Source organism: Sander lucioperca, chromosome 9 (genome assembly GCF_008315115.2).
Source record: "Sander lucioperca isolate FBNREF2018 chromosome 9, SLUC_FBN_1.2, whole genome shotgun sequence".
Classification (NCBI taxonomy): domain Eukaryota; kingdom Metazoa; phylum Chordata; class Actinopteri; order Perciformes; family Percidae; genus Sander; species Sander lucioperca.
In genome coordinates, this window is record NC_050181.1 from 18,415,228 (window position 1) to 18,441,697 (window position 26,470).

Sequence of the window (26,470 nt, forward strand, 5' to 3'; positions counted from 1 at the left end):
GTCGACATTTTCGGCACAGCATCATCAGCGCTGACGTGAAACTACGTGTGCGAAGGCCGTCCACCCATACTGTCATTAGTGACGAGTCAGACTACGTAAAACTTCGGTAAGTCATGCAAAGCTGTCACATTTTTTGCTCGGCGCCAGTCGGCCAGAGTCGAGGGACAGTGGGCATACACGTCCGCGGTGCCGGACGGCTCATTCCAACTTTGCTTTGAGAACAGGCCGATCAACATGGAGTGAAAAAAGCAACGTTCCCCTCGGCTCCGCTGGCACTAGTTCCTTTCTGCTTTAAGTTTTCAGAGCTGCGTCAAGCGTCAAGATGTCGGATGTTTGAGCAAAAGGTGTCTCTGTCTTCAAAATAAAATATTCCATATACGAAAATACTAATGGTTCAATTTTTGTTCCAAATTCCTCTTACATATAGCCTTTACTTTCTGTATTTGCTGTATTGCGTTGATAAAAGTATATAGGCCTACCTTTCAAAATAAAAGTGTTTAAATGACACAGGGGAAGTTCTAGCCCACAGCTTCCTTTTCACTTTGCATTAGGCCTAACGTTACTTTGTTCAACTTGGAAATTCAAAGTGTACTTTATGTTGCCTATATTGTCCTCTGCTTTGACACTTAACAGTAATTATTTTAAATCTTGGGGCTTGGTGAGATCCAAGACCTACAGTTCTTGAATTATGCTTTAATTTAACTTGTTTTAATCTAATTGATTATGCATTATGGGAACACTTTCTAATCAGATGCTTCACTCCTTCAATGGCAGATAGTAGACCATATGAACTTGAGATGTGAGTGTTTGAACGAATGTTTATCAGACAGGCCCATGTTCATTTTTGTGAACGTATTTGGAAATACTTGAAGTACAACCTCCTTGTGACTGTGACACTGGCTGTTGACATCCGTCAAGTCTTTGTGATCTTCATCCTTCAAACTTACAGGCAACGCACGAGTAGACAGCACAAATTAAAGTATACTGAATCATTGTGTTTGGCTGTTCCAATGATATATTGATATATTGGGGTTCCAGGGAAATGCTGTATCTAACTAGTCCTGGGAGAGGCAAGTTAGGTATCACATGAAAAGACAATCATTTGTTTGGGATCTCTGATAATGGTACTGGAGAACAAAATACAAGGAAGTATTAATACTCTTCTTGTGTGTATGTCTAGGTGACTGACTATGGATATATCAGTCTCGCCTCAGCTGGACAGCAGTTTGAACAACTCGGTGACAGATGGAGAGGAGAACTACAGTGAAGACAGTCTGTCTCCCCAGGTACACACACACACACACACACACACACACACACACACACACACACACACACACACACACACACACACACACACACACACACCCCTAAAGTGTTCAGCAATTTAAACGGACAGAGAAGGTACTGCAGGGCATCACTGTCACTTCAACACTTCATGGACAGTTGTTACACTTGTTCAGCATGTGATGTTTGGCCACCACCAGCTGACTGTCACCTAAGACTGGAGCTTCCATGTCCGACAACATATCGGAGAAAATGTGCAATTGGCCATCAATTTTTGTAAAACTGCCCATATTCAAACTGCCCATGTACAAACTTTACACTGTAATTTCTCGCATAAAACAGTCTCAGAAATGAATTTAGTGGTGAAATAGCAGACGAAAAAAGCAATCAATTCTAGAATCTCGCGGCTCGGCTGTGGCCGGGACACATCACTACGGGCTGTAGCGGCGATGATGCCGAATCTCTAGATGAGCCGCAGCTGAGCCTCGCATGATTGAACCGCGCTTAGTTAGATAAAGTTGTGGGGAAATGAGACTGTTTTATGCGAGAAATTAACTGTGTACAGTTTGAATATGGGCAGTTTTACAAAAATTGTAATAATACTATTTTTAATTTGATCATGCTTCGTGTTCTCAGAAAATGCTTATACAAAAAATTTTTCAACCTGGAAACAGACCAACCAGTTGACAAGATGAATCATGACGATAAAACATTGGATCTGATGCAAAAGAACATGGCAAAAAGAAAGGCTTCAGTAGTAGCAGCTCGCTAGCCGTTTGCGGGTTCACGGGTGCGGTATACATTTCCATGGTAACAGCGAGCACCACCAATCAGAGACGATGCTGTTACACTAAGATTGTGGGTAGTGTAGTACTTCTCCGTGACATTGTGAATAAAACCAGGTTGATTTCATATGGACTTGTGGCTTCTACAGGAGTAGAAACCTACGTTTTACAACCTCACAGTTTGTGGTCCGTGTACCTTGGATGGTTTAGACATCTAACTATAAATCGGGGAATCTTTGTATGTGCGTGTGTGTTTGTCTGTTGTCTTTGAAATATCTCATGAACCGTTCATCCAATCAACTTCATACTTTGTTTTCCTGGGTACCAAATGAACTTGGGGTTTGGATTTTGGAGCCGTTTGGACAGCATTGGATATTAATAATTAAACACAATAAAGGTTTAGAAGAAAAAAAGTAGTTGGCATTTTTGCCGACACTTTATGTATCACACTGTATCATACTTAATTGCTGTGAGCTGTAAATTCAGCACTTCTAAGCACACTATATAATAGGATACTATAATGGGATATTTTGTAAAAACATTCAGAATCTGCAATGTTCTCTGTCCGTCCGTTATGTTTACCCCTGTGGATCTTGGCGTGATTGTCTGGAGTTGTGCCTGCAGGTGTCGGTGGCAGGAGAGTCTCCTGGTGTGACGGTGGTCCAGCTGTGTGATGGTCAGACGGTGCAGGTCCAGGGGGTGATCCAGGCCCCTCAGACCTCTGTCATACAGTCCCCACAAGTCCAGACTGGTCAGGTGAGAGCATGCAGTGGTCGCCGATGCCATGATTTGTACTCATATTAAGCTTCAGCTTATTTTTCTTAAACCGAGAACAGCCAACTGGCAACCATTTCGTGGCCTCTGGTTGCCCCCTTTGGCAACCACCTGTTCAATGTTTGCGTTTTTTTTAAATATAAAAACAAATCAAGACTTACAAAACTGGAAAATCTTATTTCAAAAGAAGTCTATTTTATTTGGTTGTCTCCGTAAAGTTGAAACACTACGTTTGTGTACAACACCACATTTCAGACGTTAAAGGCAACAGAGGCATCGCTGCATGTCACGCTAGTAAACACTAATAATGTTACACTTGGCAGCAGCTAACGTTAGCCTACCGCTAGCTACAGTAGTAACTGGATTAAACACGGTTAAAATGCTGACAGCTATACGGTGTAAAGTGTGACTGCATTTCACTGTAGAGGATTCCAACACCGGGACATATAACAGTCTGCAGCTAAAGACACAAACTAGCACTATGGTCACTGCTGTTGTCGGAAAAACAACACAGACGGGACTAAATGGTGCATTTACTTGAAACTGGTAAACCTCATGGTGCATTCAAAATTATACAAATACCCTTTTCTCATCTGTTTTTGTATTTTAACAGCAATTTACTGGTGAAAGAAGTAATTATTGTTGAACGTTATTGTTTTTAGATTTTTAATAATCATTCAAATTCCCCCCTTTTTTTTTGTGCTGATCCAAAAATTTATCCGATCCATGACTCAAAACCGTGAGCTGAACCGTGAGTTTTGTGATCGGTCGCACCCCTATTTGAGAGGGATGGCAAATTATATTCCAAGCCATTATCTCATTGTTTCATCATTAAAATGGGTGGTATAGTTACATAAGAAATGAATTGCTCCAAATATAGGCTGTTTTAAACATGGCAACCGTATTTGTCAATTTCGGCAACCAAAAGCTGATGCCTGGTTGCCAATTCGTCAACCACTTTAAAAAGTTAGCGTTGAGCCCTGGTAACGGACATCCATTAATATAAAAAAGTTACGCACTAAAGCTTTAAGTCAAATTTAACTAAATAAAACTGCTGTAAACAAACCATGCCATGTGTAGGAAGTACTCCGATGTCCCTGTAGTCTAATGCAGTGCATCTGTTAAGAGGATTGATGTGAGCAGTAGGATCTGAGATTTAAGCTCTGCAGTGTAACCTTCACATTGAGGAGACGTTGTTGTTGCGTCTGGCCAGGAGGACAGCTCCACCAGCTGTAGACACATCAGACAACACTGACCTGTGGGCTGGAGCGGTGTGACGCTGGCCAAAAGTCACAATCGGATCGTTTCCCTCGAACAATGTGCTGTAGGCGCACAGATGTTTCCGTATTTTTTCAGCACTTGAAAAAACAAAAACAGTTTGTAGATGGGAAATGAAATCAAATTTGATCAGATACCATGTTGCAGCAGATTTCCTCACAGGTGCAGCTTGGTTTGCAGAGCACAGGTTGATTTGTCATGAAAAGTATCATTCAGAGGAAACGGGTCAGGAAGGCATCACACCTGTGAACTGCACCGTGAAGCAGCAGGTGTCAACCACAAAGTGGTTTTCTAACTGATTTCAACTCTTACTCTGTACTTCATATCAGTGACTTTCATCAATAACACGTCCCACTTAATTGTGGTATTGGCTGAACATTCACAATAACAATTACATTGTCACAGAAATGCACAGTTCTGATTGAGCCGGTGTATTAAAAGTTATATATTTGCATCTCTGAACATCCAGACTAAACGGTGTGCAGAAAAATTACAAATGAAGTCATTTTGCTACTTTTATTAGGCCTTACAAGCATAGGCATAACTTTCACTCACATAATAATCAATAAATGGACATAGACACACGCCTGTTTAACCTGGCATATATCAGACTGGTCCTTTGTCTGGCGCAGTCATTGTCCTCTAACAGTGCCAAAGCAGCCTTTGTGTTGATAATGCTCAACCATTACGCACCAGTGTGTGAGTCATAGAAGCTTACTTAACCCTAACCCTTACATAACCCTGGCAGATTCCTGTTTGTTATTATTCCAACAATACCCTTTGGGTGGCAAAATGTAAACCTGTTTATTCATGCTGCAGGGAAATTATGCTTGGAGAAAAGAGGGCGTTAACTCACACATTCACGAATAATTACACCGTAGACAGATAAGAGTCTCTGTTGAGTCTTGTGATGGGTTGGCTCAAAACAAAATGCTGCTTCGTTTCCTTCTCTTTCACAAGTTGTTGTATCAGACACATCCCAGAATACTCCCAGAGGTCTGTGTACGGAAACCAATGCCCTCTCAGTGATAACATTTAACACCAAATATGTTGCCAACATTTTAAAAAACTATATTGTGGGCAGAGGTGGAATGTAACTAAGTACATTTACTCAAGTACTGTACTTAAGTACAAATGTCGAGGTACTTTTTTCCTCCACTACATTCATCTGACAGCTTTAGTTACTAGTTACTTTACACATTAAGATTTTTGCACACAAAACACATGTAGTTTCTAAATACAGTCTGGTATAAAGTACTTGAAAGCAATACTCAAGTAAGAGTACAGGTATCTTACCAGAAAACGTCTTTAGTAGAAGTTAAAGTCACCTTTTAGAATATAAATTTTGATTATGAACTTTATGGCCAAAGGTGTGTAACGCTATCTTCATCACCACTGTCGTCGGGGGAGGGGGTCATTGTCTGTTACCATGGCAGCAGAGACTGCACCAGGTGTTTCCATGACACTATCAGTCATTATGCTTCCTCCTCTTCTTCTTTAGTTTTGGCAACAAACAGGCATCAGGTCATCAACTGGAACAGAGCATTATCTCGGCAATGAGCAATAATTTTCCAAACCTGCTTTTTTTCCAGTGTAACACATTTCTTGTGATTTTATTTTGTAGTAATGAATAACTAAGATGCTCAGGGGAAATGTAGTGGAGTAAAAGTAAAAGTTTCGGGAAATATAAGTAAAGTAAAGTACAGATATGTGAAAATTCTACTTAAGTACAGTAGCAAAGTATTTGTACTTTGTTACATTACAACACTGTATAAATATACGATGATTTATTATAAACTAGAGATGCACCGATTAACCGTCTGGTGACCTGGTGAATTGGCTGATTTTCACGTGACCGGCCGGTCAGTCTGACATATGCCGATTTTATGCCGGTCAAATGCTGTAAATAAATAACATTGTAAAGGCTACCATACACAATGCATAGGAATTATATAACAATAATAGCAAATAATAACAATAAACCCACTATTAATTACATTATCTTAATGCAGTGTAACTACTGTAGCATGTAAATAATGCACATAAAATACAAACGTGAGCGAGGGCGTTATATACAATCGCCATTATATTGAATCAACAGCCACGTGCAACCTAGCTAGCAGGTGACGAACACAAACAACGAAATCACCAGCTAGCAATGAACCAACAACATAAGTTATACGACTTAGAATTCTCAAGGACGCACACACGCCATCTCCACTGTAAGTAACTAAGTAAGTCAATAAGTAAAGTTTATTTATATAGCACATTTCACAGATAAAAAATCACAAAGTGCTCCACAATAAAATGTAATACAGTACAACAAATTAAAATACAAGAAAATGAAATACAAATAGAAAACATAAACAACCATAAGAAACCCTCGACTAACTAAAAGCCTGCTTGAAGAGCAGAGTCTTCAGTTGCTTTTTAAAAGATTCAACCGAATTCACACAATGCAGAAAGGGAGGCAAGACATCCCACAGCCTAGGTGCCACTGCCTGGAAAGATCGGTCCCCTCTAGTTTTAAACTGAGTGTGGGGAACCACTAATAGCCTCTGACATAATGACCTCAGACTCCTGGTGGGAGTGTGAAGCTGAATCAAGTCAGATATGTAGGTAGGAACTTGACCGTGCAGGGCTCTAAAAGTAAGGACCAGAATTTTAAATTGAATTCTATACTGGACTGGTAACCAGTGAAGTGACGCTAAAACAGGTGTGATGTATGCTCTTTTGTTAATGTGAGTTAAAAACCTTGCAGCCGAGTTCTGAACAGCCTGGAGACGGTAAAGCTCCTTCTTGCTCAAAAGGGGTAAAAAGACTGTTGCTGTAATCTAGACGAGAGGAAATTAAAGCATGAATGATAATCTCCAACTCACCCTTAGTCACAAAAGCTCTTAATTTGGAAATATTCCTCACTGGCTAGTTATCCCTCGGACGGCGAGTCTCTTTTTTTCTTTCTCTCACTTCTCCGCCGGGTGGCGCGCGTGCCCGCTCGTGGTGTAATGCGCGTGTCTGCGCTATTCTCCGACATGCACTCTAATGGCGCTTTTCCATTACATGGTACCTGCTCGACTCGCCTCGACTCTACTCGCCTTTTTTGGTTTTCCATTACGAAAAAAAGTACCTGGTACCTGCTAACAGGTACTTTTTTTAGTACCTCCTCAGTCGAGGTTCCAAGCGAGCTGAGGCGAGCCGAAAAGGTGACGTGAAAGCGACAGACGGGGGTGTCCTGAACAAACCCGCTATTTTTAAACAGTTTAGCCAGCTGTTTTTTTTTTTTTGCTGCCTCCAGCTTCTTTAGAAACTAAATGTGTCTTCTGGCAACAACACACACCTTCGACGTTCTGTGTGTGTGTCGCGTTAGGTCACGGCAGTTTACTACGGCGCTGCTTTTGTTTACAGTTCTGCGGAGGCTCCAGGCAGAGCTTTCGCCGTATCCTACGTACACACACACACATGCTGGCTCGACACACACACCAGCTGACAAATGTATACATCAGGCCACATATTACATAGGCTATGGTGAAAGCTCTGCCTGCGTGGAGCCTCCACAGAACTGTAAAACAAGCTCAAGTGGCCTGATGTTATACTTGTGCGCTGGTGTGTGCGTCGAGCCGGCATACGACCAGCCACGCTGAGGCGGTACTAAAATATGCAATGGAGTCGAGGCGAGTAGAGTCGAGGCGAGTCGAGCAGGTACCATGTAATGGAAAAACGCCATAACAATCACTGCTTATAGACGGCCTTTTGTACAAATAAATTACCTGTTTTCCCTGTTTTCATACAGAAGTTTAGTTTGCTAAATATATGACATTTTTTTAGTTGGATATTGGATGTGAAAAGAAGGAAATGGTTCTTTCATAACATTGCACTTTAGATGTGTGTAAATTTCCCACACCAGGAGTAATTTATATAGTTCGCGGGGGTAGCAGCTCCAGCAGGGGACCCCAAACTTCCCTTTCCCGAGCCACATTAACCAGCTCCGACTGGGGGATCCCGAGGCGTTCCCAGGCCAGGTTGGAGATATAATCCCTCCACCTAGTCCTGGGTCTTCCCCGAGGCCTCCTCCCAGCTGGACGTGCCTGGAACACCTCCGTAGGGAGGCGCCCAGGGGGCATCCTTACCAGATGCCCGAACCACCTCAACTGGCTCCTTTCGACGCGAAGGAGCAGCGGCTCTACTCCGAGCTCCTCACGGATGACTGTGCTTCTCACCCTATCTCTAAGGGAGACGCCAGCCAGCCTCCTGAGGAAACCCATTTCGGCCGCTTGTACCCTGGATCTTGTTCTTTCGGTCATGACCCAGCCTTCATGACCATAGGTGAGGGTAGGAATGAAAACTGACCGGTAGATTGAGAGCTTTGCCTTCTGGCTCAGCTCTCTTTTCGTCACAACGGTGCGATAAATTGAATGTAATACCGCACCCGCTGCGCCGATTCTCCGACCAAGCTCCATTGTCCCCTCACTCGCAACAAGACCCCAAGGTACTTGAACTCCTTCACTTGGTGTAAGGACTCATTCCCTACCTGGAGAAGGCACTCCATCGGTTTCCTGCTGAGAACCATGGCCTCAGAGGTGCTGATCCTCATCCCAGCCGCTTCACACTCGGTTGCGATCCGATCCAGTGAGTGCTGAAGGTCACAGGCCGATGATGCCATCAGGACCACATCATCTGCAAAGAGCAGCGATGAGATCCCCAGCCCACCAAACTGTAACCCCTCCCCACCCCGACTACGCCTCGATATCCTGTCCATAAATACTACAAACAGGATTGGTGACAAAGTGCAGCCCTGGCAGAGGCCAACCCTCACCTGAAACGAGTCCGACTTACTGCCGAGAACCGGAACACAGCTCTCGCTTTGGTCATACAGAGATTGGATGGCCCTGAGAAGGGACCCCCTCACCCCATACTCCCGCAGCACCTCCCACAGTATCTCCCGGGGGACCCGGTCATATGCCTTCTCCAGATCCACAAAGCACATGTAGACTGGTTGGGCACACTCCCAGGCTCCCTCCAGGATCCTTGCGAGAGTGAAGATCTGATCCGTTGTTCCACGACCAGGACGGAATCCGCATTGTTCCTCTTCAACCTGAGGTTCGACTATCGGCCGAACCCTCCTTTCCAGCACCTTGGAGTAGACTTTACCGGGGAGGCTGAGAAGTGTGATACCCCTGTAATTGGCACACACCCTCTTGTCCCCCTTTTTGAAAAGGGGAACCACCACCCCGGTCTGCCACTCCTTAGGCACCGTCCCAGACTTCCACGCAATGTTGAAGAGGCATGTCAACCAAGATAACCCCTCCACACCGAGAGCTTTAAGCATTTCTGGACGGATCTCATCAATCCCTGGGGCTTTGCCACTGTGGAGTTGTTTAACTACCTCAGCGACTTCCACCAGGGAAATTGACGACAATCCTCCATCATCCTCCAGCTCTGCCTCTACCATAGAGGGCGTATTAGCTGCGTCCCATCCTTACTGTACACAGCTTGGATAGTTCCCCGCTTCCCCCTCCTGAGGTGGCGAACGGTTTTCCAGAAGCACCTTGGTGCCGACCGAAAGTCTTTCTCCATGTCTTCTCCAAACTTCTCCCACACCCGCTGCTTTGCCTCTTTCACGGCAGAGGCTGCAGCCCTTCGGTACCTTGCAACTGCCTCCGGAGTCTTCCGGGATAACATATCCTGGAAAGACTCCTTCTTCAGTCGGACGGCTTCCCTGACCACCGGTGTCCACCACGGTGTCCGTGGGTTACCGCCCCTTGAGGCACCTAAGACCCTAAGACCACAGCTCCCTGCTGCAGCTTCAGCAATGGAAACTTTGAACATTGTCCACTCAGGTTCAATGCCCCCATCCTCCACAGGGATGCACGAAAAGCTCCGCCGGAGGTGTGAGTTGAAAGTCTGTCGGACAGGGGCCTCTTCCAGACGTTCCCAATTTACCCGCACTACCCGTTTGGGCTTACCAGGTCTGTCCAGAGTCTTCCCCCACCCCCTGACCCAACTCACCACCAGATGGTGATCAGTTGACAACTCCGCCCCTCTCTTCACCCGAGTGTCCAAAACAAACGGCCTCAGATCAGATGAAACGATTATAAAATCGATCATTGACCTTTGGCCTAGGGTGCTCTGCTACCAAGTACACTTATGAGCATCCCTATGTTCGAACATGGTGTTCGTTACAGACAATCCATGACTAGCACAGAAGTCCAACAACAAACAACCACTCTGGTTTAGATCAGGGAGGCCGTTCCTCCCAATCACGCCTCTCCATGTATCTCCATCATTGCCCACGTGCGCGTTGAAGTCCCCCAGCAGAACTATGGAGTCCCCCACTGGAGCCCCATACAGGACTCCATTCAAGGTCTCCAAGAAGGCCGAATACTCCGAACTCTTGTTTGGTGCATACGCACAAACAACAGTCAGAGTTTTCCCCCCCACAACCCGCAGGCGTAGGGAGGCGACCCTCTCATCCACTGGGGTAAACTCCAACGTAGCGGCGCTCAGCCGGGGTCTTGTGAGTATGGGTTATACTTTTACTTAACCCATAGAACCCGACCTCGTCGTCGGCGACGAACAACGGCACCTCTGATTAATATTTAGATAATTTGATAACGGTTTAATGTAGAAACTTACTAATTTTTGCTTCTAAAAGCTAAGGAGTTATCCATCATGGTGGTGTCATTGGTGTCTTTGTAGCCTTTACAGAAGGTTTTCTATCCAGCCTGGAAGTTGTGCCTCTTTTCGGAGTTGTTCAGCAATAAATCCAAACGCTTATATCCAAGATTTATCCACTTGATGTCCATAATTTATCAATCTTCCGTCATTTTTGCCGCTAGCTCGATGCTAGCTGCCATTTTGAATATCCCATGATGCTTTGCGAGATTGTGTTGACGTCTTTCAACCAATGGGAAGGCAGGTCCGTCATACAAAGAGTATATCGAGTGGAAAGATAGATCGCTCCAGCGAATCCAAGCGAGAACAAAGGCTATAGAGTGAAAGATGGATCACTCCAGTTTATTACCGTTCTACAGAGAAGAATGTTTTGAAATTTGGCATAAATTTGGGCCTTTTTTGAAGAAATGTAAATAGTTTGTCCTTTGACATGAGTTATAATGTTCATTATGTTTATTTTTGCACTGCATGACTCCAAATATATAGGAGAACTGTTTTAGAACATTGCTGTGTGTGTGATTTCAATAAATATGACATTATTATTTGATTATTGGCATAAGTGAATGTCATGAGGGCAAAAACGTCTGGGCTTTTTTTTTTTTTAATTTATATATTTAGTCAACTGTATAAGTTATAATGTTTATTTCTTCACAGTGTGACTAATACATATGGGAACTGATTTAGACAGGAGATTGGCTTAGCTTTTATTGATCTGTCTGTGATATCAATATATATCTGTGAGATTCATGTTGTTCATTTGTCTTTAAGGTCATATAACCTTTTTTTACATTCAAGTGACCCCATTGCAGCACAAATATTCTAATAGCCAATTTTTGGAAAAAAATGATGTTCATAAATTGACTGTAGACAACAGGGTTGATGTTTTACAAGCTTTTTTAGAAAATAAAACGGACAATGAACTGTAAAAATGACCTTAGGTTTCTGAGCGTTAAGTAACATTTTCATTGCAGGACTTTTACTTGTAACAGAGTATTTTTTTACAGTGTGGTATTAGTACTTTTACTTAAGTAAAGGATCTGAATACTTCTTCCACCACTATACTATGGGTTACTGTACTCACCACGTTGAAATACTGCGTGTACTCTCCAGATTGCCACTGTAGGAGAGCAGGAGGATGACGAGTCAGTCACAGACACCCACAAGAGACGGGTGCTTCTCTCCAGGCGTCCATCTTATCGGTGAGAAGACGTTAACATTAAACAAGAGCGTGATAAACGGCACAGAGTCTGTCAAGTGTAACGCTGATAATGTTGAACTGTCTGTGTGGAATCACTTTGTGTCTCTCTCTTCTCCCACAGAAAAATACTTAATGAGCTTTCATCGGATTCACCGGCAGTTCCTAAAATCGATGAAGAGAAGACGGAGGAGGAGGTGGCGGTGGTCTCCAGCGCTGCCTCAGCATCAGTACCAACCTCCATCTACCAGACCAGCTCAGGACAATATAGTCAGTACACACATACTAGCCTCAACACATGCAGTTTTTGGTTCATCCACCCTCTCAGTCTACTGCTCTATAAGATAAGATAAGATTAGATTAGATAGATAGACTTTTATTGATCCCAAATTGGGAAATTTCACTAGGAACAACAAATATTCAAAAAATAAAATGAAAAAAATACATCTATACAAGTTGGAAGAAAAAATGTACAACTACTTAAATAGTATTTATAAAGATGTAAGTAAACCCTATATTTCTGCACTTAGTGCAGTATTGTGATGAATATGAGTCTTATCTAACACTCAATGTTGAAGTGTTAAAAAGTTATATTGTCTGTGGTATGACCAGTGGGGGGGGGGGGTTATCCATGATAGATAAGTCTGTTCAGTGACCTCCTCTCCACCACAGCTTAAAAAGTCTCCTGTTTGCAGCCAATAACGGAGCCAGCCTTCCTGACCAGTTTAAGAAAAGATAAGATAACATAAGATATGATAGACTTTATTATTCTCACAATGGATAATTTCCCTTGTTACAGCAGCTCAAAAATATTCACACCCATCAGAATAAGACAAATACACATAGGAACAATATACAAAAAGTATTATAAGAAATAGAAAAAATAGAATACGAGTAATGACAATAATAGTTATGTGCACACTTTAAATACCCTTTTTATGAACACAAATAAAAATAAATATATACAGATATACAGATAGAGTGTTGTATTTATTTACAACATTGGTCCATTGTGTCCATGTAAATATGTCATTTTCTATATATAGAGTAGCAAAGTGGATGGAACTGTGGGCTTAACTGTGGGCCCCTTCAGAACACAAGACAAAGGTTGCGTCTGAAATTGCATACTCTGCAGTACATACTCCATATGTAAACTATCTTTCAACATACATTTGTGTAAAGAAACTGTAGTGTGTATCTTTTCGGGCGCACTAAGCCGTAATTTTCTATGCCACTTCCTGAGAGCCTCCTTGCCATTGGAGACGCGTAACCATGGTTACCCCTGCCGACCTCAGCTCTGGCGACATTGCCAGATAACGCTTAAATTACTGAAAAAGGTAAACAACTAGACCAGCAGTCGTTTAAATATGTAGAAATGTAAATTAGAGCGTTATTGACATTACAGAGCTCCTTGGTTTCTGTCCTGACTTGTTATGAACGTTGTCGTTACTTCCGCATTGCATTGTGGGATACTTATGCCGGCGTAGTGTCCAGTGTTTGTATTCCGTAATATTTCACCTGAAAACAATATGCAATTCACATACTATTTGTTTCATACTAAGGTTTCTGACATACAAAAAAATCTCACATACTGTTTTAGCTGACTGAATAGCATGTTAGTATGGGATTTTGGACGCAACCAAAATAAGAGCTTACTTGCATAACGTAAATTCGATTTATTGCACAGCCCTATTTACAAGTGCTCCAACTATCAGTCATCTTACATTTTCTATGAGAAACATGAATGAAACCTGATGATACCTGACATAACATAACTCCCACGTTGCTACTCTGCTGACCCCACACAGTTGCGATCACCCAGGGGAGAGCCATCCAGTTGAGCAGCCCTGGAGTGGAAGGCCTCCAGGGGGCCCAGACTCTGACCCAGCCTGGAGCCACAGTCCTGCAGTGTGCTGCTCCGCCCGGAGACTCCCCACAGCAGTTCTACATCCAGGGAGGACAGGTGCTCGTCCAAGGTAGGCTTCAACCCGTTTAGAAATTTCTTAAATTTTTTTTTCTACACTTATTTTTTCATTTTTTTGATTTTATCAGGGAGGGTATGGAGCCCTAGCCTGGTCCTACCAGACTCTGGGACATTTCATTTGTACAGAGAGTCTGGCCACTCTCCATTGACAAGTGTTAACCTCCTTGAAGGCGGGTACTGTGTTGAAGTTTAAAACTATTGGATCTGCTCAGAGCCACTCTGGATCTGCCATAACCAATCGCTAACGTTTGGCCGTGGCGTCGGCTTAGCATCACTAGCGTTCGCCTTAGCCAACTCCTTCACCATTAAAGGTGCTGTAGGTAGGATTGTGAAGATCCAGACTTAGCCAAAAAATGTGAACATCGACAACTTGTCAGTCCCTCCCCCCTTTCTGCTAAAGCCCAAAACAGTCTCCTCAGCCCCTCCCCCCACAAGAGAGAATGAATGCGTGTCTATGAGCAGTGATTGACACGCAGTTAGACACCCCCCCTGGCCCTGATTGGTGCATCTGAACAGGGAGCTGTGGATTTTTGTAAATCCCACTACAGGCTGTAGGTGGTGCCAGAGGAGCCGGATTTTTTTTTTTAAATGACCTGCTTCATGTAGTTCTACTGGAACGTAGGGTCAGTTTCAGCAAATATGACAGAAAGTTAGTTTTATAAGTCTTACCTACTGCACCTTTAACGGAGCGAGCTGGAAAATCAAACTTCTCCCGAATCCCGTGGGGAGGAGGGCCACAACATCATGGCCACCAACACAACTCAGCAAAGATTGTTCTTGCTCTGGCTTTAACTTCTGGATATTCGGCAGCGCGGACCGAATGGCTTCGGTCGCATCTTTCTCTGCCGCCATTACGGAACTACAACTCAAACTAGCGCACGACCTCAACGTCATCGTTCTCAGCCACTCCCTCTGTTCGCTAAAGATTTGACCGGAGAAAACCTGCGAATATACCACAAAGGAAAATTAAAATTGAGCGGAAGTACAGAGGAGGGTGGAGCCAGTCTAACGGAGACCCTAAAGGGAAATGGGATTTTTTCTTTTCTTCTGGTGTGCACAAGATTTTGCTAGCCTTAAGGCTGTTTTATGCTTCTGAGGAGGCTCCACGCAGAGCTTTCTCCGTAGCCTGCGTAAGTGGCCTGGGGTTTAAAGTGTCTCCCCTGTGCTTTCTGACCAATGTGAGACATCTTTAGCAGGAAAAGTTAACCTTCTCCTTGATTTCATGTTGATTATGGAGGAGAACCAGGAAATGAGTAGGGGGAAATGCAACGCTACCAAGCCAAGCAACGTTGCGACCTGCGTTGCTGCGACGTGTAGTTACATTTTTCGAGAGGTGCACGTCAGCCTACGGCGTAGGGTCCAGCGTAAGTTTATGTCTTCAGGTATCTACGTGCGTAGCAACGGCGTAGATTTTACGCAGAAGCATAAAACAGCCTTCAGATTGTTTTTTTGTGAGCATAAAGCATCTCTGCACCAGAAAGCATCTTGTGCGCACTAGAAAGCTTCTCGTGCGCACAAGAAAAAAAAAGTCCTGTCATGTCCCCTTAGGAGCTCCATAGTACGGCATAGGGACATCATACATAGTTCAAGACAATCAAGTAACTTACAATTCTCCCAGTGTAGATACACATACAGTACATAATGATACAATATCACTCAGACAATTGCATCAAGCCATGAGTCAAAAAAAGCTTTCCTTGCATCTATCATTCTCCCTTTCATTTTACCTTAAAGGTGCAATATGTAATACTGACAGCTAGTGTTTAAAATAGTTACTGCAGTACAAATTCAAAATACTGGAGAGAGTCGTCTCCCCCGCCCCCTCCTCCCCAGACTCAAAGATCATGGAGGTTGCCAGGCTGAGACCACAGCATCCACAACAATGTTGGTAGACGCTTGTCTCACATAGCCAGACATTACTTCACAGCACAGCGGAGTAGCTAACGGTAGATGCTGGCTATGTTGACAGTCATAAAAGCCTGTGTTCACGCGGAGCTCTGTACTACCACTAAAAATACCACTACCTCACCGTCCTCTCCACCCGACTGAACACACTTTATTGGCTTAGAATTACGGCAACAATCGCTAAACACACTGCAAACTCACGGTCCTCTCTTCCTGATTTACAACCCCCCTCTCTTGGCTTACAATAACTCACCGTTGTCGGCTTCAGCCGCTAGCAGTTAGCAGGGTTAGCATGGCAGTGTTAGCCAGGACCAGTCGGGATCACTTTACTGGCTGTGTCTCAATTGTTTTTGCGAGTAACCAACTCGGGTACTCTAGCTATATAATTCAATGTGAGTACACGGATGTTGAAATTACATAAAATGCCCGTCCCTCGTAACTGTGATAAATTAGCCTGAAGCTAATGTTTACCTGTTCAGGAGGACATTAGCCAACTCGGCATCCTTGGGCTCTAAGCTGTCTCCATCTTTCAAATACACTCACCTTGAAGATTATTAGGAACACCCTACTAATAGCGTGTTTGACCCCCTTTCGCCTTCAGAACTGCCTTAATTCTTCGTGGCATTGATTCAACAAGGTGCTGGAAGCATCCTCTAGAAATGTTGGCCCATATTGATAGGATAGCATCTTGCAGTTGATGGAGACTTGTGGGATGCACATCCAGGGCACGAAGCTCCCGTTCCACCACATCCCAAAGATGTTCTATTGGGTTGATATCTGGTGACTGTGGGGCCATTTTAGTACGGTGAACTCATTGTCATGTTCAAGAAACCAATTTGAAATGATTCGAGCTTTGTGACATGGTGCATTATCCTGCTGGAAGTAGCCATCAGAGGATGGGTACATGGTGGTCATAAAGGGATGGACATGGTCAGAACAATGCTCAGGTAGGCTGTGGCATTTAAACAATGCCCAATTGGTACTAAGGGTCCTAAAGTGTGCCAAGAAAACATCCCCCACACCATTACACCACCACCACCAGCCTGCACAGTGGTAACAAGGCATGACGGATCCATGTTCTCATTCTGTTTACGCCAAATTCTGACTCTACCATCTGAATGTCTCAACAGAAATCGAGACTCATCAGACCAGGCAACATTTTTACAGTCTTGAAAGGTCTAATTTTTTTTTTTGTTGTTTTGGTGAGCTTGTGCAAATTGTAGCCTCATTTTCCTATTTTTAGTGGAGATGAGTGGTACCCGGTGGGGTCTTCTGCTGGTGTAGCCCATCCACCTCAAGGTTGTGTGTGTTGTGGCTTTACAAATGCTTGGCTGCATACCTCGGTTGTAACGAGTGGTTATTTGAGTCAAAGTTGATCTTCTATCAGCTGGAATTAGTCGGCCCATTCTCCTCTGACCTCTAGCATCAACAAGGCGTTTTCATCCACAGGACTGCCGCATACTGGATGTTTTTCCTTTTTCAGACCATTCTTTGTAAACCCTAGAAATGGTTGTGCATGAAAATCCCAGTAACTGAGCAGATTGGAAAATACTCAAACCAGCCCGTCTGGCACCAACAACCATGCCACGCTCAAAGTTGCTGAGATCACCTTTCTTTCCCATTCTGACATTCAGTTTGGAGTTCAGGAGATTGTCTAGACCTGGACAACACCCCTAAATGCATTGAAGCAGCTTCCAAGTGATTGGTTGATTAGATAATTGCATTAACGAAAAATTGAACAGGTGTTCCTAATAATCTTCAAGGTGAGTGTACATCTCCAATATTTACCCGGGGTTTGTAACGTCTCTGGTCACGCAACTGTTAGAAACATGCCATTTGTTTTAGGTCGGGTAGAATCTATCTCCGTTGATCCTGTTGGTTTGTTTGCTGCTTTCATGGCTGTACTAACGTTCCAGCTGTAGCGCGCTGGGTTTACGTGTTTACAGGTATATCTGGCAACCCGGCCTGGCTGACAAACTGGGCAGATGATACCAACACACAGGCCAAAACACAAACAGACATTACGTCACGGAACGGAAATTTCAAAAGGAGAAAATACTGGCATTAGCATTGTTGTCAGAAAAGATAGTATTTCAACTTAGCATTTTTCCTTAATATCTAATGACGCATTGGGGTCATTTTTGGATTTATTACAGTAAATATATTACAGATTGGACCTTTAATCAACTATAAACATTTTAACAAAGGATGTCACACACCCATTCAGTTATGAAAATCTGCTACACAACACGGGTCTCCTCAGTAGGTCAGTCTAATGGCAATTCAGCAAGGTGATTAAAGCAGGTCTGGTCTCCGTGGGCTAATGTACCTGTCCCATTTTGAACGTAACTCCTTCATTTTTTTTTATTGCATTTTTATAGGAAATGTTAGTCTCTCCATAATGTAAATTTCATGAATAATTTTTAACCAATCGTCTAATGTTGGAGCATCTGGTTGCTGATTTTGAAATTGCATGTGCACGTGTCTATAAAATTTGGGATTGTGTACATACAGGAACATGTATGGGAATAACAGGAACATGTAGGGGAATAACATTCATCTCTACAGTCACATAGCATAAATTGAGGCTAAAGTGACAATCTGTGTGATTTAAATTTAACACCGTCATCCTGAATTAAAATACTGGGATGAGGCCGAGAAAACAATTGAGAGACTGTGTAAAAAGAAAATGTAGTGAAGTTCTCTCTTAGCTGTAAATAAGTGTCAGTATGAATGGGGATTTTAATATGACAAATAGGGCTACACGATATGAGGAAAATATCTAATTGTGATTGTTTTGAGTAATATTGCGATTGCGATGTGATTCACGATATTGGAGGGTATGATCCTTTTTTGTATCATTATTTAAAGAAATTTAAATGATAATGTGATTTTTGCGAGGATCTGTACCAACCAAAGATTGTTTTCTGTAGTCTGTAGGATAGGATTCTTAGGCCGGGACGTCTCTGCAGCACCACAATACTTCATTCAGAATGGTTTGACACATATTTTGCCTTTAACAAATACTATGCCCATCCTGCGATTTTGATATTTCACTGGTCTATATTGCAATTTCGATACAATTGCGATTAATTGTGCAGCCCTAATGACAAGTACACATTGGTTCTGTAATGTCAGCTGTCTTTGTTTGACAGGAAACATTTGAATGACACTCGTTTGATGCCTTAAACCTGTTTTATTACAATATGTATTAAATCAGTGAAAAAATGGAGACGGGGCTTACATACTTGTGCTTATTTGGCACCATCAGCACCATCAGAGTGTTTGCTTTCTCATATGTGTTTGGTGATCAGCTGGGAATGGGCTTGTCGCTCTTGCGCTTTGCTTTGTTGTTGTTGTTGTTGTTGCTGTATACACCGATCCTTTTAGTGCGTTCCATTTGCACTCAAAGTCGGAAACACGTCCCCTGACCTCGGATTACAGAGCTCGGGAACTCGGGCAACCACCGAGTGCCCTGAGCTATAAATCCAACATGGCTGCTCAGTGCATCAACAGTTGTGAAAGCTGTAGTAACATACAGTTATAAGCACTTCTGTCTTATTTGTGTCTCACTTAATCACTCGTACACACAGCGGTATCCAACTTCTATCTGTGGACATGTTGCTATGCTGTTTGTATGCACAAAAATCAGCGTAATGCGTTGTTATAAACTGGCATTGCTAACAATGGCTAACCTGGCTAGAGCTAATGAAAACAATGAAAATCTGACTTGTAAATGGATCGCATTCATCTCGGTTATAACGTCATTCCCAGCTCAGAAATGGGCGGGAACAAGGAAATGTCTGGACACAATGGAAGCTGCTCGACCTGAGAAACCAGGAAGACTAGTGTATAGGCAGTAAGGCTTCTAGGTCTTAAATCATTTTAAACAGGTCTTAATTTCCCTAAGTCCATGTAATATTTCCTCTAATGCTCATTGAAAGGTTTTTATTTTATTCTGTGCTGTTGTAGTTCTTTCTTACGATAGTCCAAATATAATTTGCTGTATATGTACAGATCATTATTGCTCCGAGCCGCTTTTTATTCAATTTGAACACATTTATTTACTTTGCAAGTACGTTTGTGTTTGTGTATTTTGTTGTACTTTTATGTCGTGATATAGGTCTTAAATTAAATTCAAAAAGGTCTTAAAAAGTCTTAAATTTGACTTGGTAAAACCTGCAGAAACCATGAAAAAGCATTCTTCCAGCAGAGAGCCATCAGGCAACCGAGTGTTTAAACAGCAAATATAATCTTTTCACAGGCTTTGTTAAAGAACTGTTTTCCTGTAGAATTCAGTTAGATCAGTTGTGGACATGTTGTGATGACTTTAAACAAATAAATGCAAAAACCTCAATTATCTTTATTGTCTCTGTGATCCCTCCTCCCGTCTTTTAAAACACAAACACACACAGAATGCCTCCAATCATGGTGCTCAACAGTGTGCACGGCAGCCACTCGGGACACAATATCCTCTTGTTTGTTGAGCAACTCTCCAGTTGCGTCACCATTGCTAAAAATACAACCCCTGCACTACCACCTCCCCCTTCGGCTCCCTCCCTCCCTCCCTCCCTCCCTGCCTGCCTGCAACAGCTCTGTGTGGTTCTTTACTTCACCATCTTATCCGCGGGGGGGAGGGGGGAGGGACTAATCCAGGGTGTTTTACTGACTTCAGCGGGGCAGGAGTGATGTCATTGTGATGTCAATGCCTGTAATTGTAATCGGGCTGCAAAGTTCACGAGTTGACCACTCGGTTGCAGCGAGAGCAGAGAGGGAAAAGGGAGAAGGAGACGGAGAGGTTGTAGTGAAGCGAGGAGGAATAGGAGCAGACCAGTGTTTGTGTGCTGAGGTGCTTTGCTGCCGCGGTGCTGGATTATTGGAAACAAGAGATGGCTGTGACTGGGGATGAGACGGAGTCAGGTAGAGTTTCTCTCATCCATATGTTTACTCATGTAAAAGTTACTTTTCTTTTACTCTTGACATATGTATGCATTTATTTGCATATGCTGTCAGTTATGTTTCCCAATAAGGATTTTTAAGTATTTCTAAGCAGAATGAAAAGAATACGATAGACTGTGAATTTGATGACTATTTTTTCAACTGGAGAGACAACACTTTTTTTCCGCAGAGGAAGATTTATGAAATTTGAATGACTTTTACTTTGTGCATTGTGAGGTTGAGGAGGAGACATACCACAGATTGGACCACAGGAAAAGCGCTACGACAGGTCAGGGCAGAGTTGTCAAAGAAAAAAAGCGAGAAAACAGCTTTCAGAGGTTGACAAGCGCTTGGTTAGTTTGCTCCACTATGTTCCTGTCAGTCTGTATCTCGCTGTAACACACACACACACACACACACACACACACACACACATACAATATCTCTCACACACACACACACACACACACACACACACACACACACACACACACACACAGTCTGTTCTCTGAACCAGTCCACTGGCTGTCAGGCAGACAGGCAGGGAGGAGGGAGGGAGGGGGGAGCGTAGGGGCGGGTGTTAGTGGAAGGGGGGGGGTAAGATAGTTGTCAGTTTGACGTCACTCCGGCTTCCTGGAACAGAGGCCAGGCAGGGAAGAGAGAATGTAAAATGGGCGAGTGAGACGCACACACTGACGTCAGCACAGCGCGAGTCACAATGACAGAGAAAGAGAGGGACTGTGTGTGTGTGTGTGTGTGTGTGTGGACAGAAGAGAGGGGGCGTAGATAGAAACTTCTCAGGAACAAAGTGAAGAAGAGAAACTGAAAAGGTGAGAGACAGCAGCCACCTCATTGATGACTCAACTCAAACAGCACATTAACCACATCCAGGAAGCGGCTTTTTCCAGAATCACTTTTAATGACCCAACAAATACACTGCTGGTTATCAGTAGCACACAGTAGTTCACATTGTGGGTAAGTATTTAAAAACACATCAGTTCCAAAACACTGGCTGCTACTGTAGTGTGCCGCACTGGTGGAAGAAGTATTTAGATGCTTTACTGTAGTAAAAGTACTAATACCACACTGTAAAAATACTCTGTTACAAGTAAAAGTCCTGCATTGAAAATGTTACTTAAGTAAAAGTCTGTAAGTATCATTAGGAAAATGTACTTTAAGTATTAAAAGTAAAAGTACTCAATGCAGAAAAACCCTCCCATTATAGAAAGTGTAAAGGATCCAAACAGTTGTGTGTGTATAATGGTCTAATCAGCTCAGCTGGTTATATTGTTGGGTAGTTTAATTTATAATAAAACATTGTATTTTATAAACTACATGTGTTTATGTAAAGTAACTAGTAACTAAAGCTGTCAGATGAATGTAGTGGAGTAAAAAGTACAATATTTCTCTCTGAAATGTAGTGGAGTAGAAGTAGAAAGTGGCATGAAAAGAAAAGTCTCAAGTAAAGTACAAGTACCTCAACAGTACTTGAGTAAATGTACTTAGTTACATCCGACCAGTGGTGTGCCGCTAACACTCAGGAGCTCCTTCCTAACTGACCAGAGTAGCCTCAAACCACACTGACTTCACTTTCTCCTGTTCCAGCTACTTGAGAATAATCCGACATCATAAATGACTTCTTTCAAGAGCATAAATGATTAAATAGTACTCCTGACATCTACTAACGCATGGGACAAAATATACTTTGTGTTTTAAAAGAGAAGTTTAGGGTCTGTTGTTTTTTTGTGTGTTTTATTTTGCTTTTGCGCCAGCATCTAGTGGCCATTAGAGGACCTGCAGCCTAAGTCATGCGCTAACGCAGGGGTTCCCAAACTGACACCAATCAGACCACGGACCCCCATTTGATAAGATTTTGTCACCCATCTGATAGGATTTTTGCTTTTAGATTTAGTCTTATTACAGAACGTGTATGAAACCCATGACCTAAACAGTCATACATTCATTGTCATTGTGTTACTTATGGATGGGATTATAATTAAAACTTTAGAGAACCAATGATTCCCCCTGGAACCTCCTAAAGGACCTCTGGGGGGTCCCTGGACCGCACTTTGGGAAGCACTGCCCTAAATGGTCCTTGCTTGGTAATGCATGATGTAAAAAGAGGAAATTATGATGATTCACTGATGAGTTCACAGACTCTACCTTGTTTTGTATTGTATTATATATTGTATATATTAATATTATTAATAATATTATATTGTATTATAGAGTGTGGTCTAGACCTACTCTATACCACCCCAATTTAAGAACAAATACCTGTCCACAGGACGGTCATGGCTGCAGGAAATTCATCTTTTAAGGCAGGAAGGAGAGCGGATAAGCGCTCTTGGCTGAAGGTGCTGTCTAACATCCTCTGTTGAAACACATTCATGTTTAGTGTCGTGTTAAAGTGAAAATGTGAAGAAACACACTGTGTGACTGAATAGATAGTCAGTCAAATTGGAAAAATCTGAAAAGAAAATGGCCTTTAATGGATCACATTTGTATTATACTGTAAAAGAGAAGTAATGGCAATAAAAGTTAAAGTTCCAGGACATGGAGTCCTAATGCTGTTTGTCCATCTCCCCCCCTGCAGCTGCCACAGGAGACATCCCAGCCTACCAGCTGCGTTCGCCCAACTCGGGCCTGGCGCACAGCATCGTGATGGCTGCGTCCCCGGGCACCATGCAGAACCCTCAGCCCCAGCACACTGAAGACATCACCCGCAAGAGGGAGGTCCGACTGATGAAAAACAGGTAGGAACTGGGGCCAAGAGATGCAAATCTGGAGAAAATTCCACAGAGATGTCATTACAAGCAAGAGTATTTAGAGCAGGGGTGTCAAACTCAATTTCACTAAGGGCCACACTGGAAATGACGAGCACAATACATGTTGAGTTTATTGAAATGCTTTTATTTAACTAAAAAGGTCAATTAACTTTGAATTATTGCATGTCTCATATAGCTTTCTCCCATACAGTTTGGTCGACATAAAACCCTAAAAAAAGTTTCTTAGCCATCGGAGAATTTAGCAAGTCATGAAAAACAAAGATAACATTTTTGAAAGCAGCTACCAGCCAGCCGACTCACCACAACCTGTTTCACAGCCTGATTATTAAAGAACTCTCTGCTTCTGGGGGAATTCTGAGTCTCAGAGTCAGCAAGTCTGTCAAATTCTGCACGGCAGTGTCGCATAATTACAGTATGAAAACATTTTTTTTTGGTGTGGTGCACAACTAGTCGGGCCAAAATTTGCTGTGAACCTAAATTGAAATGCAGGCCGGATCAAAATTTGCATAGGGGCCGGATTTGGCCCCCGGGCCTTGAGTTTGACACATGTGCCTTAGAGTCTTATTTTCTATCCTGCAGTCATTCTGTAATATTTATCCACATGGTGAATCTCATTTTGGGATTAAAAATGTCTGTCCTACTGCTAAATATGGTTACAACAACAACTTGCCATTTACAACCATGTTTAAGGAGTTCCGAATGCATGCACTGAAATTTAAAGACATAACCAGGGCTCCATGCAATGGAACAGTCTGGACAGACTTTTTTGGTTGCCAAAGCGACAAGTCACAAGTAGTGCAAAGGGCAAAGCTGCAGCGTAGTGCCTTTGTAGATGTGCAAATGTTTCCAAACCCCGTGATTGTTCATGATTGATAGGGAAATGTCACAGCAGGTGAGCGAATGGTTGCCGGGGAAAATATGGATATACACGTGGAAGCAGTTTACGAAATAAAAGCGTAACTTGACCGCCTTAAAAACATCCCTTGGATTGTGCATAGCTTGCATTTTGTCTGGAGCCTAAATCCCATTTTCATCAAGCGACTCAAATCTCTTTTGTCCCTCTCTTCCTCTCCAGGGAGGCAGCCCGCGAGTGTCGCAGGAAAAAGAAAGAGTATGTCAAATGTCTGGAGAACCGCGTGGCTGTGCTGGAAAACCAAAACAAGACCCTGATTGAAGAGCTGAAAGCACTGAAGGACATTTACTGCCACAAAGCCTAGCAGCGGCGGCCTTTTGTGGTCACGAGCTGAAGACAACCGTTTACAAACTGCTACAGCGAATCCAAGAAAAAAAACAAAAAAGACTCTGCTTTGACCGTCTTTGTGTCTGCTCACTCAGGCCTGGTTTACGCTGAGTTCAGAAGTGTCCGGGGGAATTGGAACAGCTTGAGCTTGCCAGTTTCGCTCTTGTTCTCATCTTCCGTTCTGCGTGCACACTGTGCTTGCTGTTGCTTTTGTGCGCTGGGCGAAGCCAGCCAATGACAGCCAGCTGAAGAAGAGGAACAGGAAGAAAGGAAAAACAGGTGCTTCCTGAAAATGTACCGCTCGAGCACGAATTACAGATTACGAAAAGAAAAAAAAAAAGACCTTGTTTGGTCAGCCAGGTCTCACTCCCAGCCAGTTTGTCTGAGGTCAGACGCAGATCCAACACCAGCTGCAACCAGGCAACTCAACCTTATGTACTCGGTAATGTCATCTGCGGCGTTTTTGGGTCGTTTTCATGCATTCCTTCATGTGAAAAACGCAGAATATCTTCAGGCATTACTGTCATTGTAGTGATTACCTGGATTTCATCAACTTGTATTCAGTTTGTATGGAAGTTCTTGATTTGGTCAAAAAGGTTTTGTTTTTTCAAAAAGAAAAATTCAAGCTTGAATTCAAGATGAAAATCCTCTTATGTTTGGCAGTTTATGCACAGAACTGCGACATATATGTCAAGCCAATGCAGAGGGGCACTATCTGAGTCAGAACTTGGTTAGCAAGTTATTTTTCATTAGATTGTTGTATTTGAAATGACAGAGCACAACTGCTCTTTAGTCAATGCACAGAAAGTACCAAAGTGTCCATGTGGATATTATGAGGATGTATATGCTATTACATTTATTTGAAGAATTTCACTCCACAGGTTCATATTATCTTCTACAAAGCAAATGTTTAACCTTTTAACGTGTTGTGAAACATGTTAAAAAAAGTGAAATTCTCTATTCTATACCGAAAACCCAACTTTTGTAAACCAACAATCTTAAGATGATTCATAACTCCCAGAATAAATGCTGCGCTTCAACGTCACGCAAGTCTTGTTGGAATGATGGAGATCATTGTGGTATAAAACTGTATTTACATGATTATGGCTAGATATTAAAATGCTCTGTTTCAAGGGTGATGCCAATTTCTTTTCTCTTTTTTGTTTGTATGTAAAGACTTTTTATTTGAATGGTAATAAATCATCTTGTGTTAATGTTTCTGGTGATTGTGATCTTCTGTCTCTGTAGTTGTGGAGTATATTTTATTGAAAGGATAGAAAGAGCACTGACAGATCTCTTATGATCTATATTTAATAACAGTTAAGGTATTGGAACTAGTGTTCAGCTCCGTGACAACAGAATGGCTGGCAGTCAGCCGACCCGTCATGGTTAGTGCTCACAGAGGAATAGCCGTTCTGATGGATTCTATAAAAAAGCAGGTAATAATACAAGTCAGCTTTTCTTTAATATCAACTGAGTTGAATTTCTCTGCATGTATTTTTTTTTTTTTGCTGTATCAAATGACTCTATATTTTCCCAGGTGGTCTCCTCCTAGTGTACTTTCTTGTGTGAATTGTAAAACCCAAACTATTTTTGTTTCTCTAATAAAACATTCAAATGTGA

The 26,470-nt window shown here is 42.7% G+C and overlaps 1 protein-coding gene and 1 long non-coding RNA gene across 6 annotated transcripts; one reads left to right on the forward strand and one right to left on the reverse strand.

Annotated features, from left to right (window-relative positions):
* Positions 1-26,470, forward strand: crema (cAMP responsive element modulator a). 5 transcript variants are annotated; one of them, XM_036005152.1, is made up of 8 exons: positions 1-106; positions 1,181-1,286; positions 2,697-2,823; positions 11,902-11,995; positions 12,116-12,261; positions 13,800-13,967; positions 23,415-23,574; positions 24,683-26,470. In XM_036005152.1, the coding sequence occupies exons 2-8, from the start codon at positions 1,191-1,193 to the stop codon at positions 24,822-24,824; spliced, it is 933 nt and encodes a 310-aa protein (XP_035861045.1). In that variant the 5' UTR covers positions 1-106; positions 1,181-1,190; the 3' UTR covers positions 24,825-26,470. The 5 variants fall into 5 exon arrangements, with proteins under 5 accessions (XP_035861045.1, XP_031148287.1, XP_031148288.1 ...); XM_031292427.2 differs by having other exon boundaries at positions 7-107; positions 1,186-1,286; positions 2,697-2,828; positions 11,907-11,995; XM_031292428.2 differs by having other exon boundaries at positions 7-107; positions 1,186-1,286.
* LOC118495850 lies at positions 10,504-19,498 on the reverse strand. Its single transcript, XR_004898299.1, has 3 exons — positions 19,287-19,498; positions 11,105-11,109; positions 10,504-10,514 (listed from the first exon to the last, which is right to left on the reverse strand). It is a non-coding gene; the product is annotated as an uncharacterized LOC118495850 (long non-coding RNA).

What these genes read in the sequence shown, in the direction of transcription:
- crema (XM_036005152.1), top strand. Translation starts at nt 1,191, where the DNA reads ATGGATATATCAGTCTCGCCTCAGCTGGACAGCAGTTTGAACAACTCG. An exon ending in TCCAGGCGTCCATCTTATCG is followed by an intron (nt 11,996 to 12,115) that starts GTGAGAAGACGT and finishes CTTCTCCCACAG; the next exon opens with AAAAATACTTAATGAGCTTT. An exon ending in AGGACAGGTGCTCGTCCAAG is followed by an intron (nt 13,968 to 23,414) that starts GTAGGCTTCAAC and finishes CCCCCCCTGCAG; the next exon opens with CTGCCACAGGAGACATCCCA.